Source organism: Buceros rhinoceros, unplaced genomic scaffold (genome assembly GCF_000710305.1).
Source record: "Buceros rhinoceros silvestris isolate BGI_N320 unplaced genomic scaffold, ASM71030v1 scaffold4202, whole genome shotgun sequence".
Lineage (NCBI taxonomy): Eukaryota > Metazoa > Chordata > Aves > Bucerotiformes > Bucerotidae > Buceros > Buceros rhinoceros.
This window is the reverse complement of record NW_010400516.1, coordinates 1-12,153: the sequence shown is the minus strand read 5'-3', so window position 1 is coordinate 12,153 and position 12,153 is coordinate 1. Positions and strand designations below refer to the sequence as shown.

The window sequence follows — 12,153 nt, the reverse complement described above, 5'->3', positions numbered from 1 at the left end:
ATTAATTATCTCAAATAGAAAGTATTAAAATCTAGAAATTTTCTTCTTTCTTGATTTCATATAGAACTAATAAAAGCACCCCATTCTAAAGACAGGCTTTCCAGTTTTTTAAGCCCTTGTTTTTAGGTAATTAACTACTCACATACTAAAGCAGTGGCAGGTAAGTAGGACCTTATGAAATAGCTTCACAGTGAATGACAGTTCAGACTATATATGTTAAAACCTTTTTCAGCTTTCTTATTTTTTAGAATGAGAAATAAGAAACCTGAGCAGAAGAAAATACAGTCCTTTCAGAAACCTTTGTCTCAAGCAACTCTCGCTAGAGAAAAAAAGTAGGTAACAACCTTGCCTTGTTTCCATAGCCTGTGTCTTCTGAAGAGGAGATAGTATTACCTATAGCTACCAGGAGCACAAGGCATTTTTTAAAAACTATACAACTGCTCAGTAACTCAAAACGATTAGTGCACTTTTTAAGGACACAAGTGGCACTATTGCTTTTCTACAGATAAGTTCAGCCAAAGACTATAGGAAAAAAAAATCTTCTAGACTGTTGCTAGATATCTGACTGAAATCCATGCACATAAATATACATTGTGTTTAGTTTGTCATTCCTGCAGCAAAAGCAGCAAATGTAAGAAGTAAACATCTGTAGGTGTCTAGATTGCCTATATACAAAAAAAAAGTATATAAAAGTGCGTGCAATTAATTCCCTCTGTTCATTCCTTCATCTTATTGCCCCACAAAAAATTCTTTGCAGACAGCAACGCCTCGCTTTGGTCTTCAAACAGCAGCACCAGCAGCTGACTAGTGCAAAACATTTCCTCCTCCTACACCCTCCTCACTGGGTGGTAGCATTCACAAGGCACTAACTCAGCCAGAGGGAGAGTCTTCCAGAGGAGGGGGCTCTCTATATCTTTGATGATACAAAAAGCACCAGCTGAATTACATGACAGATACTGAGCAGTGCAAAGTTTTGCAGTGCAGAGATTCTTTCAACATTGAGAGTGAAGATGTGCTGCTGCACAAAAACTTTTGCCCACACAGCATCCAGGCCATGTGTGCGTGTGCACAGCCACCCACCGTCCTTGCTCTTCTTGTGGTCTGAGCTGCGGTTTGCACAGAATTATGGTGAATTTAACTCAAGACACATAGTAACATGGTGCCCAGCTTGTCGCGAGCACTGGCATGGCAAGGCATGACCAAGGGTTCTCAAATAAATTACACTATTACACTTTCTTTTAATCATGATGGGAACTGTGAAGTACTAAAAGCACCAAGACACAGAGAAGAAGTGGAAAGAATTTGTATTATGTTACTGCTATTTTCCTCAGGGAAGAAAGTCCAGGTTTTCTCAGGTCATAACTTTCCAAAACCTAGGAAAGCTGCTCAGCATCAGTGGCCAAATTGTAAAGGCTTTATTTATTTGATCAAACTTGAGTGTTAACTGTGGGCTGCGGCCTTTGTTAAAACCACCTGCCCACATCCCCAGACAAAAGCACTACCGCCCGCCAGCAACAGAAGTTATGTCAGTTACTAACACTTTATCGAAAAGCCGTGTTTTGGTTTGAGAGAGGAAATAAAAGTGGATCAGAAATTATGGATTAATATGACTCCGATAAATACTTACGAGACAAAGGGCTGCAGCCTCTCTGAGACATGGGCAAGTTCCTGCTCCAAGGCAAGTTCATCCCACTGGCTGACCAGGACTCTGGAGACCATGAGCTCTGCAGAGCTACACAGCAGCTAGACAGCTTCAGGCACCAAAGCACCTTGTCAGTAGTTCTGCTTTTTGCTAGGTGGCCTTTTTTTTCTGGTCTGCTGTCTGTGTGGAAATGCAGCATGGTGGCCTTCTGCCCCTGTGCTCTGGAAATGCTTTGCCGGTTTCTACTTGCCCAGGCTACTCCTGTTCCTGTCTGAAAGTGCTTAGGAGGTACTTGGTTGTTTTCATCTCTTCAGGGAATTAATGTAATTGCATCACAAAATGCACATCCGGTTTAGCACAAGACTTGAGAGTCTTCCTGTCTTTTATTTTGAAATACAAGAAAATTACTATTCTGCTCAAAAATAAACAACCCTAACTACACCTCCCTCTTTGGTTCCCTGAGTCCTCTGGAGCTTCACTGAGGCTGGGGCTGCCACTCCTGCCTAAAGCCTCCCCTTCTCCCTCTCTGCCATCGCATTTGGTTTTTCGGGGTTTTTTTTATTTTATTTTTGAAAACACTCCTGCCACCTCCTCTACAGAAATTTCCACTTTCCAACTTCTCTGCAGGAAGGTGAGAAAAGTATCTACTCCAGCTCCGGACTCCTCCTGAAATCAACTGTTCTCTGCAATCCCAATCCTGAAATGTTAATCCTCTTCCTTAACCTGGCGATTGGTAGCTCACACTAACAGGCATTTTGTCCATAGAAGACCTCTATGATGGAGCAGCTTTAAGAGCAACTACTTCAGAGTTTCAACCTCAGTTTATAAAATGAACACACACAGATCTATCCAAAAGGTAAAGCAGGTAGGAAAGCCAAGCTCCTCTCACACAATGGCAAACTCTGTGCTTCGTTATGTTCCAGCTGGAGGGTGGAGGCCAGAGGGTGCTCCTCTATTCTGGAAGAAACCCTGGGAAGTGCCATGATTTGGGAGGGCTGCAAAGTGAAGTTCCCAAGAAAGAGGGAAAAGATTCTCTGGAATCAAAGTATTTTGGAAAGACTTCTTCAAAGGGAAACACTGAAGCATTTAAAAAGATTGCCAAATGGGAATTTCTTTCCTGACATGAAAAACTCCAGATTCTTTTTGTCCTGTCAGGAAGCTCATAGCTGTTTGCATACAGCACATCATCATGTCCATCCCCCAAAGTGTGAGCAGCTACTCAGCAAGTTCAAAGGGAACACCTTCCCCTTTATCTCCCCACACCAACCCTAGGCAGCCCCCTTCCTCCTCCATGGGAGCAATCATCCAAGCTAGCACAGAGTACTAATACACAAAGGACTAATACCATAATGAACTTAGGACATCGCAACCACAAAAGCTTCCAGAAAGCTTTGGAGAAGGACTCACGTTTTCTGAGCTGCAGTTGAGAGGTCTGTAACTAACAAAAAAAAGTTTTGAGTAAGATGAATTTTAGGATTCTGTTCTAGTCTCTACTATGGTTTAATCACAAAAATCTGCCCATTTACTTCCATGATTTGTGCTTCTCAAGGAAAATAATTCCAAGGATAAAGGAATATTTCGACGTAATTCGTTACAGCAGCAGCATATTTTTCTGGTAGGATGGCTCACTGGGGAGGGTTGCATACACACAAGAGCAGGCTCTGATTTTGTATTAACTCTCACATCTCTGTTCAGGTCCCATGTGGGGAACAGCCAGCATGCTGTGTGGAATACAGCCAATCTGGGCAATTGTCACCAGAAAAAATACATCTGCACCAATGAAGGGCAAAATGAGGTGACAATCCGGCAGCACCAAGATATCCCCCTGCCACAGGTGAGGAGAGATACGCCAGCTTCTTTAACGACCAATGGGAAAGCAGAGTCCCTCAATATTGCTAGGATCTCAGTGACGCAAGAGCTTACAGAGCTGGAGAAGCAGATCGAACTCATCAAGAAGGAGCTGCAGCTCGCCATGGACAGGAAAGCAGAGCTGGAGGAGTATCAGAGGACAAACAGGACTGCAGAGCCCTAGGCCGGCATACCAGGGCCCTCTCCCCTTCTCTTCTTTTCTCCCCTTCCTCTGTAAAATTTGTTACACACTTTTGTAATGCCAGAAAGGTGCAAAAATAAAGCAGGCAAAATGCTCTTCATGAGAGCAGAACTGCAGGGCCTAGAGACACTGCCACCATCCTGAGTCCTCCTTTCATAACAAGTTTCTCATTCTCCTGGCAAACATCAGCCATTCCCAAGGGACTGGAGAAACAAAGAGCATCCAAACAGTGAGAGTTCTTGGTTCCTCCACTTGACAGTACAGTGAGGTTCCCACGTTTTTAGCCCTTTCTGTGCATTAACTCAAAAAAAAGAAAAGAAAAAAAAAAGGAAATTTAAACTGCTCATTGGAAGCATGTTCCTTGTTGGTATGTTTTTGTTGTGGTATCTATGGGTCTAGTCTCTGTCCATACTAAGGCTCCCCACGGTTGCCTCGTTACACCAGGTGCTAGTTCTGTGTTAGCAATCCCTTCCCTCCTGGCACCGGCTGTGGTTTCACGAGACAAATTCTTGGTGTCAATCCCAGTATGCACCATTCCCTCAGCTCTGTCAGCACAAACGCAGATGTGGCTGCTCTGTGACTGTGATAAAAGGAACTCTCCCAGCTTAAAAATAACTTGGCAAAAACCAAACCACCACCTCTGTCTGCTTCTGAGCCCTGGTTTGGCTTCCACTCCTGCCCAGAGAGAAGCCATGCAAACAGCTGCACTGGCAGACGTGAGGGGATGGGTTCACGGCACAGAGCAAGGGTGAGGGGAAGGAAGGGGTGGCATTGCTGTAAATCACTATTTACCACCAAAGGTGAAGTATTCACCAATGTGAAACTACTCCCTTAACATTCTGTCTTCAGTTGACAATAAGGTTCTTTCTCACAGCCGAAGTGACACAAAGGGGCTCTGATCCGTGATGTATTCTGACACCAAGCTCCCACCAAAGTCTAAGGGAATCACCAAAGCCTCCCTGTGGACCAGGGCTCACTGTGAAGGTGAACAAAAAGCTGCGGTTTCCAAGGCAATGTACTGAGTGGAGCTCCCTCCCAGCTGGATGATGAGTAGAGGGGAAGGAAGGGTAAGCTTTTCAGCATCTGAATAAATACTGCATCAACCCAACTGACTGTGTTATTTAAACAGGATTTCTGTGGATTTTTAAACACTTCTCAACACACCCCATGTTACAGGGAAAAAGAACGTTTGTAACGCTGTCAAAATTAACTCTGGCCTCCCAAATACATCACCAAAATAATTTTTACCGTCTCCATTATCTCCATCCACCTGTGTGAATGTCACCAGCGGCGATGTAGTCACCGGGTGTGGTTTAAGGGCTGCAGGCAGATCTGAGGCTCAAAAGGCCTGCATGGACCACTAAAAGCTGATAGCAGCTGATGGCTGATTAGCCTCATCAAGAGGAGTTCATATTCTATTCCCTGCTCAGTTCTTGGCCTCTCCTTTTAGGCAGCAAGTGTGCATCTGCATCTTTCAATAGAGTCAGCAATGCAGGAGAGGGTAATGAGGACATAAACCGGGAAGATGGGATCCAGAGCCGTGCGCATGAGATAGGTCTGAAAGACCTAAGAGTAAGGAAAGAAGGGATGTCCTAACAAGCTAGATGACTATGGGCAAGTCACTTATGTTGCTTTTCTTGCCTTCTCTTACCCTCCCTCCCTCATTTTGAGAATCAGCTTTTTAGGAAGAGCTGTTTGTGTAGTATCCCGTACCTTACAACCTTCAGTATTGTTTGCTTAGAACAGATAAACACTGTTCTGGTTGAGACAAACACTGGAAATGAAATATTTCAGCCCCGTTTTATCAGTACATTTATCAACGGTTTGTTATATCCTTGAATCTACATGCATGAACCCAGAAAAGTATTTTTTAGAGTAAAAATTGAAAGGGCTAATGATATCTTAAACAAAAATGGTTTAGTTCAAAGTTCTAATACAAACACCTAATCATTCAACAAAGCGCTCTTCATTTAAAAACAAAAATATTAGTGGAAAAATGTCAACCACCTAATAATTAATATTAAGCAAATATCTGTAATTTTGATGGGTGCCTTAGGAGCCACTCCTATGTCAAATGCAGAATGGAGATTGCTCCAAATTACTGCAGCACCAACTACAATACCAGAATCACCAAATTACAGAATAACTTTGGTTGGAAGAGACTTTTAAGGTCAGATCATCAAGTCCAACTGTTCATCCTGCGTCACCAGGTCACCACTAAACCATGTCCCTCAACACCAAATCCACACGTCTTTTAAACACTTCCAGGGATGGGGACTCCACCACTTCCCTGGGCAGCCTGTTACAATGCTTCGCAACCCTTTTGGTGAAGAAATTTTTCCTAATACCCAACCTAAATCTCCCCTGGTGCAACTTGACGCCATTTCCTCTTGTCCTGTCACTTGTCACATGGGAGAAGAGTTCCACGCCCACCTTGCTACAACCTCCTTTCAGGTAATTGTAGAGAATGATATGGCCTCCTCTGAGCCTCCTCTTCTGCAGGGTAAACAATCCCAGCTCCCTCAGCTGCTCCTCAGAGGACTTGTTCTCTAGACTCTTCACCAGTTTCATTGCTCTTCTCTGAACATGCTCCAGCACCTCAATGTCCTTCTTGAAGTGAGGGATCCAAAACGGGACACAGTGCTCAAGGTGTGGCCTCACACGTGCCGAGTACAGGGGAACAATCACTTCCCTCCTGCTGGTCACAATATTGCTGATACAAGCCAGGATGCCACTGGCCTTTTTGGCCACCTGGGCACACTGCTGGCTCATACTCAGCTGGCTGCTGACCAACACCCCCAGGGCCTTTTCCCCTGGGCAGTTTCCAGCCACTCTTCCCCAAGCCTGTGGTATTGCAAGAGGTTGTTCTGACCCAAGAGCAGGACCTGGCACTTGGCCTTGTTGAACCTCATACATCTGTCCTTGGCTTGTCCAGCCTGTCCAGATCGCTCTATAGAGACTTCTGGAAGAAGGTCCAAGTTATTGTTGCCCAAGAGACACATTTTGGCCATGTTATTTTCTTTCATACTATAAGGCAGTCTGTGTTTAGTTGCTTTCACCTTACTCTGGTTTCCAGTATTTTCTACAGTGAATACAGGAAGGTAATATAGATTTTATGACTCAGAGAAAGAACACAGGTGAAACAAAACTCAGAGTTCCACCTCCCAAGAAAATCAAGTTTACAAAAAAAAAAACATTGCTCTATGAAGGAATGCTGTAAATAAACCACTTTACGTTTTTATTTTTGGAGCAACTTCAAATACAGCCTTGCATTACAGGAAGCATGGAGACTATAACCTGTGTCATGTCCTTTCACAAAATTTCCAGCGGCCATGACAAAATGACTGCATAAATAATCCAGCATCTTGTCCCTTCCCTTGTGTCAGGAATAAGTTAGTGAAGATATTGCCAAAAGGACAAAGGTTGTTTCAGTTAACCATTTTCTGAAAGCAGGGGGAGGGATAAATTAATCTGTCTACTTTAGAAGCTTAAAGCTTGTGAAAAATATTTCCAGTAAGGAAGGAGCACAGATAGATACTACCAGAGGCAAGAAAAACAGAAAAATGATCCAGACAACAGCTTTTATTAGATTTTGTGGATTACAAGATTAATCTTTGTGGCAAAGTTAAAGTAACCCCTAACTAAGGATAATGACCACAATGCCTTAACGTAGGGGAAGATGTCCACATCAACCAAGGTTCATCAGTGGAATGCTATTTTCAATGATTCCCCGACATCTTCTCTTTCTCCTCTTCTGGACACCAAGATGTGCATTTGCTTTTGGGGGTAAGAAGGATGTTTACTAATGCAGCAGCCTTCACAGACTCTTGCCCTGACTCAGGAAGATACAAGTCTAAAGGATTCACTCCAGTGAAGCCTACAGATGTACCTGTTTGTTCACTATTTGGCCCTTTAACTGGGAAACTATTCACTCTCATAAACACTACCATACATTGGTAGGATTTAGTAATTAACATGTAAAGCAAACTCCTCAAATAAAAGCCTCATTTGTCTCTGCTGCACCACAGACATCTTCCATCCCGTCAAAGCAGGACCTCAGTTAGATGTTCCCAATGTGGCAGTGTGAAAGTGACAGATGTGAAATGTCCTCTCAGGCACAAAGAATCCACAAAAACTGAGGTCAAGAATAAAAGAAAAGGGACAAGAAAGGAACCAAGATCCCGAATATGTTTCTTTCCATACCCTAGCCACACTTCCCAGAAGAGATTGCGTATTAGCTGAGAGAAGCAGTGACTGCCCCAAATGTGACAATCACAGAAACTGAGGGAGGCTGGGAGGTCAGCATAAGCATCAACCTTCTGTCATGCCAGGGGAAAGAATCAACCAATGTAGATCCTATGGAAGTCATTGGCACCGAAGGCAGCATTACACTTGGGGCACTTACGCTGCCGGGTGTCATAGCGTGTTTTCACACACTCAAAACAGAAGACATGAAAGCACTTTGTGAGCACAGCATCCTTCTTGCGCATGTTACAGCAAGGGCAGGTCAGGCGGGCCTATAAGACAGAAACATTATCATGAGGGCCCACTGCATTGCACTGGGTATATTAGAAGATGACTGAAGGTGAAGATCCTTCCATTAATCAAAAGGAGAAGGCAGTTTCTTCAATGCAAGATAAAGTTACAACGCCAGAGTACAGACAAGACATGTCAAATACTGAAAACATGACTACACGGCATTTTGACCAAAGTAAAGAGGGAAGTGGATAGAGACAGCTACTCACCTTGTAATCCTTGATTTCTTCCATCAATATCTCATCACAGTTGGGAACCATGTCAGGCTTCTTAGTGGTCTCCAGCTTCCTCCGTAACCTAGAAATATCCTCCTGCATAGAAACAAGAGACCAAAGAAATAAGCAGTATATTCTTACTCACAGCTTCTTCAGGATCAAAGAGAACCAGAACGTGGCCAACAGTGCACCTGGCTAAGTCACTCCACCCACACTTTCATCCCTGATAGTCCAATGCACTTATGATGGATTACATTAACATCTAATGCCACATGTATGGTCAGTTATCAGTGGACAAAAACCTGAAAAAGCCAAGACCTGATGAAGCTGAAAAGCGAAGCTGGATCCCCCAAAAAGACATGTAGTTGTAATGCACTCCAAACTTGATTATGATTGTGATTGAAGCATATACCTCAGCCCTTTTGAAGTTGAACATCTCTTTCTCTCTAGTTACTCTGTTTTCCACGATCTCATCCTGGAAGTCATGTAACTTCTTCTGAGCCAGCTCTAGCTGGGCTTTCAAATCATCAGCAAGCTGGGCTGCATCCATGGCCTGAAAAAGAAACCAGTATGGAAGTACCAAACATGGAAAAAGTTCTAATGATTTCTAGTCCCTCTGCTTGGCATTCCAAGACTGCTCACAGAAGACTCCTCAAGCTGCTGGAGATTTACTTTTTAAACCTAATTTTGCTACTTCCAAATGGAGTAACTGGAATTTTTCCCTAAACATTAATTCAACAGCAAAGTATCTTATTAACAAGTTCTAATCATTTAGCTTCAATATTCCTCTTCAGTAGAGCCAACACCGTCACACTGCAATTTCAGTTAGAAATACTAAGTGAAAGACCACACAATTCTTTTCTTGTTCAGGTATTTTTAGCCTTCCACCTTCTACATTTTCTCTACTATATTGTTTACTGAACTGCTTTACTTTCTGTCTGTTCAATGTCATTCCTGCATTTGTACTTAAGATCTTTAACAAATATCTAAGATCCATGAAGTTGGTCTGTTAAGAGTAAAATGAGATTAAGTCTTACCATGTTTAATGCTGCTTTTGTTGTTAAATCTTAACAAGCCCTGGCTGTGTTTTCATTTTACTTAACCCCTTTCCTAGAAAAGCTATGATCCCAGTCAACTTCATCTGGCTGCTGCCTCTTCCTTCATGACAGGTTTCCTTCTAAAGGCACCCTACTTCAGCTCCCTAATCAGTCTTTCAAAGAAACACCTATGACCTGCTAGGAAACAGCAGTCTACAACACTTTAATCAGAACTCTCTTCAGAACTCCCCAGCCTTCTGGCATACTAGTCCAAAACCAGGGAATATCAGGTCCTGTAACACCAGTGAGAGCTAGGAGGCTTCTATGCTTCCCACAAGGCAACAACTCCATCTTACAGTCCAAGAGGAATCAAGCAATCACTTACCTTGCGTTTGTTCATTTCCAGGGCTTGTGTTCGGAGGCCCAATTCTTTCTCACCTGTTCCAATACTGCTTTGCAGTAAGTGTTCCTTCTCCTCCAGCTTACGTACAACCTGCAGCTGAGCATCCACCTTGGAAAGGAGACAGGAGGCACAGACGGACTGAAATGCATGCTCTGCAGGCCTTCAGAGTTACCAGTAAAGCTGCAGGCTAAAACTATCCCTGCCTTTCCATCACCAAGGTGTACCTCTTCAGCTTGTATTTTACTACCTGCACAGACACACTAGCAGCCTAAGAGCTTTATCCACATCTCTCCAGTGAACACTTTAAAACTTAGCAGTCAAATACTTGCAACAAAGATGTCTTGGTTTTTGGAAGGTGGCTTAGAGAATTCCTGCAAGGCAGTAAACAGTTCCACCTTGGTTCCAAGGCTAGCAGAATATATATGTAGAAGTACCATCATGACAGGAAAACCAGTTTCCTCTCTCCTGCTCCCTCCTGCTCTCCACAGCAGTGAACCTGCACGGCATTTTATACAGCAGTCTGTTTCTTACTAAGACAGGTCCCTTGGAAATCTGATGCAGCATACCTAAGTTGATTAGGGGAACATTGACTCCTGCATTCATTCTGGCAGGGAACAGAGTTAATTCTGTTCATAGCAGCTCAAATGGTGCTATATTTTGGATTTGGAACCAAAATAGCATTAGCTATTGCTGAACAGTACTAACACAGCATCAAGACCTTCTGTGTCTCATACTGCCTGCCAGCAAGTAGGCTGAGGGTGCACAAGGTGGGCAGGAATACGGCTGGGACAGCTGTCCCGAACTGACCAAAGGGATATCCCACACCACATGATGCTATGCTCAGCTATAAAAGTGATGAAAAACAGGAAGTGGGGGGACATTAACAGTGATGGTGATTGTCTAAGTAACCATTAGGCATGATGGAGCCCTGGTTTCCTGGAGATAGCTGAACACACCTTTCTGCTGATGGGAAGCAGTGAATGAATTCCTTGTTTTGCTTTGCTTGCATGCACGACTTTCCTTTAACTATTGAAATGTCTTTATCTCAACTCACCAGTTTTCTCACTTTTGCCCTTCTGATTCTCTCCCCTACCCCTCTGCAGGGAGCGAGCAAGCAGCTGCATGGAGCTCAGCTGCCTACCAGTTAACCCACAACATCTCCATATTCCCCCATCAGTTCCATTGTCTTCTCTCCTTCTCCCAGGTTACCTGTGTCTTCAGTGTCAAAACCTGATCTGCCAGCTCTTCCTTTTCCTCTTTCAGTAGCTTGTGGATCTGGTTGGACTTGATGCGTTCTGACATCAGCTTGAAGTTGGCATCGTCCTTCTCCCGCAGCTGCTGCATCAGGCGGATGTTCTGCTCCTGCATGTCTTCAAAGGCTTGGCCTGTGACATCCATTTCTGACAGCAGAGCCTCCTCCTCCTGCAAAAGCATCATGGGCTCTGGCAAAACTGTCTCCTGTACTCCCTACAATGACCCTGAGCATTTCACTCAGAGGCACCAAATATAGCACAGATAAAGGAAGATGTCTCTGAGAACAGCATCTTCCCAGCAACCAGAAAAAAGCACTCCCTGGAAAACTGCACCACAGCAGATATGACCTAAATTAGGAGGTGTAGAAAAGAGATGGTCATGTCCACGAGCATTCACATAAAATGAATTTTGCCAGCAGCTTGACTGCTGGCAAAATCAGGTGTGACACAGCTGTCAGAGCCAGGCAGAAACCAACATTCAACTTCATGCAGCTAGCTGAATAGCTGTCATATACACTAGGACAAAAATTCTGCACAGGGACAACTCAACAGCTACCAACTAATAGGATGCCAAGCTCCTTAAATTCACTTAAGCCACTTCAACATTAAAGAAGCAAGTGACAAGATAGAATAGTTCTGTACTACAAAAAAAAAAAAAATCTGCATTCTGAAAAAAAAGAAGTACATGTCGAGTGACTGGCTTGCCTCTCCCCTGCTGAGGTGGTGTCCTGGTTTGAGCTAAAACTTCCTTGTTTTGGGTAATGGACAAATAGAATTATTCCATGTAGTACAATAATTCCTTTTGTGTAATGGACAAATAGAATTATTCCATGTAGTACAATAATTCCACATTTAATTGGTTAAGAGAGTCGGGTAAACGTAATATTACGTCGGGAGCCTTTAAAAGCAGCAGGCCGGGGGAGGGTCTTTCTCTTGGGCTTCCAGTCAGCTGCACGAAGGTGGCCTGCCACGGATCTGCTGGCAGAAGACCAGGCCAAGACCAGGCCGAGACCTGAG

General features: G+C 43.7%; 2 protein-coding genes across 2 annotated transcripts in view; one reads left to right on the top strand and one right to left on the bottom strand.

The window, feature by feature from the left end:
- Positions 1 to 3,991, top strand: part of GRIN3A (glutamate receptor, ionotropic, N-methyl-D-aspartate 3A) — a gene marked incomplete at its 5' end in the record, with an annotated part of 42,840 nt that extends 38,849 nt beyond the window's left edge. The window contains one exon of the mRNA XM_010131880.1: positions 3,338 to 3,991. Within this exon, the coding sequence (XP_010130182.1) occupies positions 3,338 to 3,674 (337 nt within the window). The remainder of the gene's footprint in view (positions 1 to 3,337) is intronic.
- Positions 3,992 to 7,932: 3,941 nt separating this feature from the next.
- Positions 7,933 to 11,317, bottom strand: LOC104489686 (E3 ubiquitin-protein ligase BRE1A-like). The gene is made up of 5 exons (XM_010131879.1): positions 11,093 to 11,317; positions 9,866 to 9,991; positions 8,856 to 8,996; positions 8,438 to 8,539; positions 7,933 to 8,209 (listed from the first exon to the last, which is right to left on the bottom strand). The coding sequence occupies exons 1-5, from the start codon at positions 11,315 to 11,317 to the stop codon at positions 8,033 to 8,035; spliced, it is 771 nt and encodes a 256-aa protein (XP_010130181.1). The 3' UTR covers positions 7,933 to 8,032.
- Positions 11,318 to 12,153: the final 836 nt, after the last annotated feature.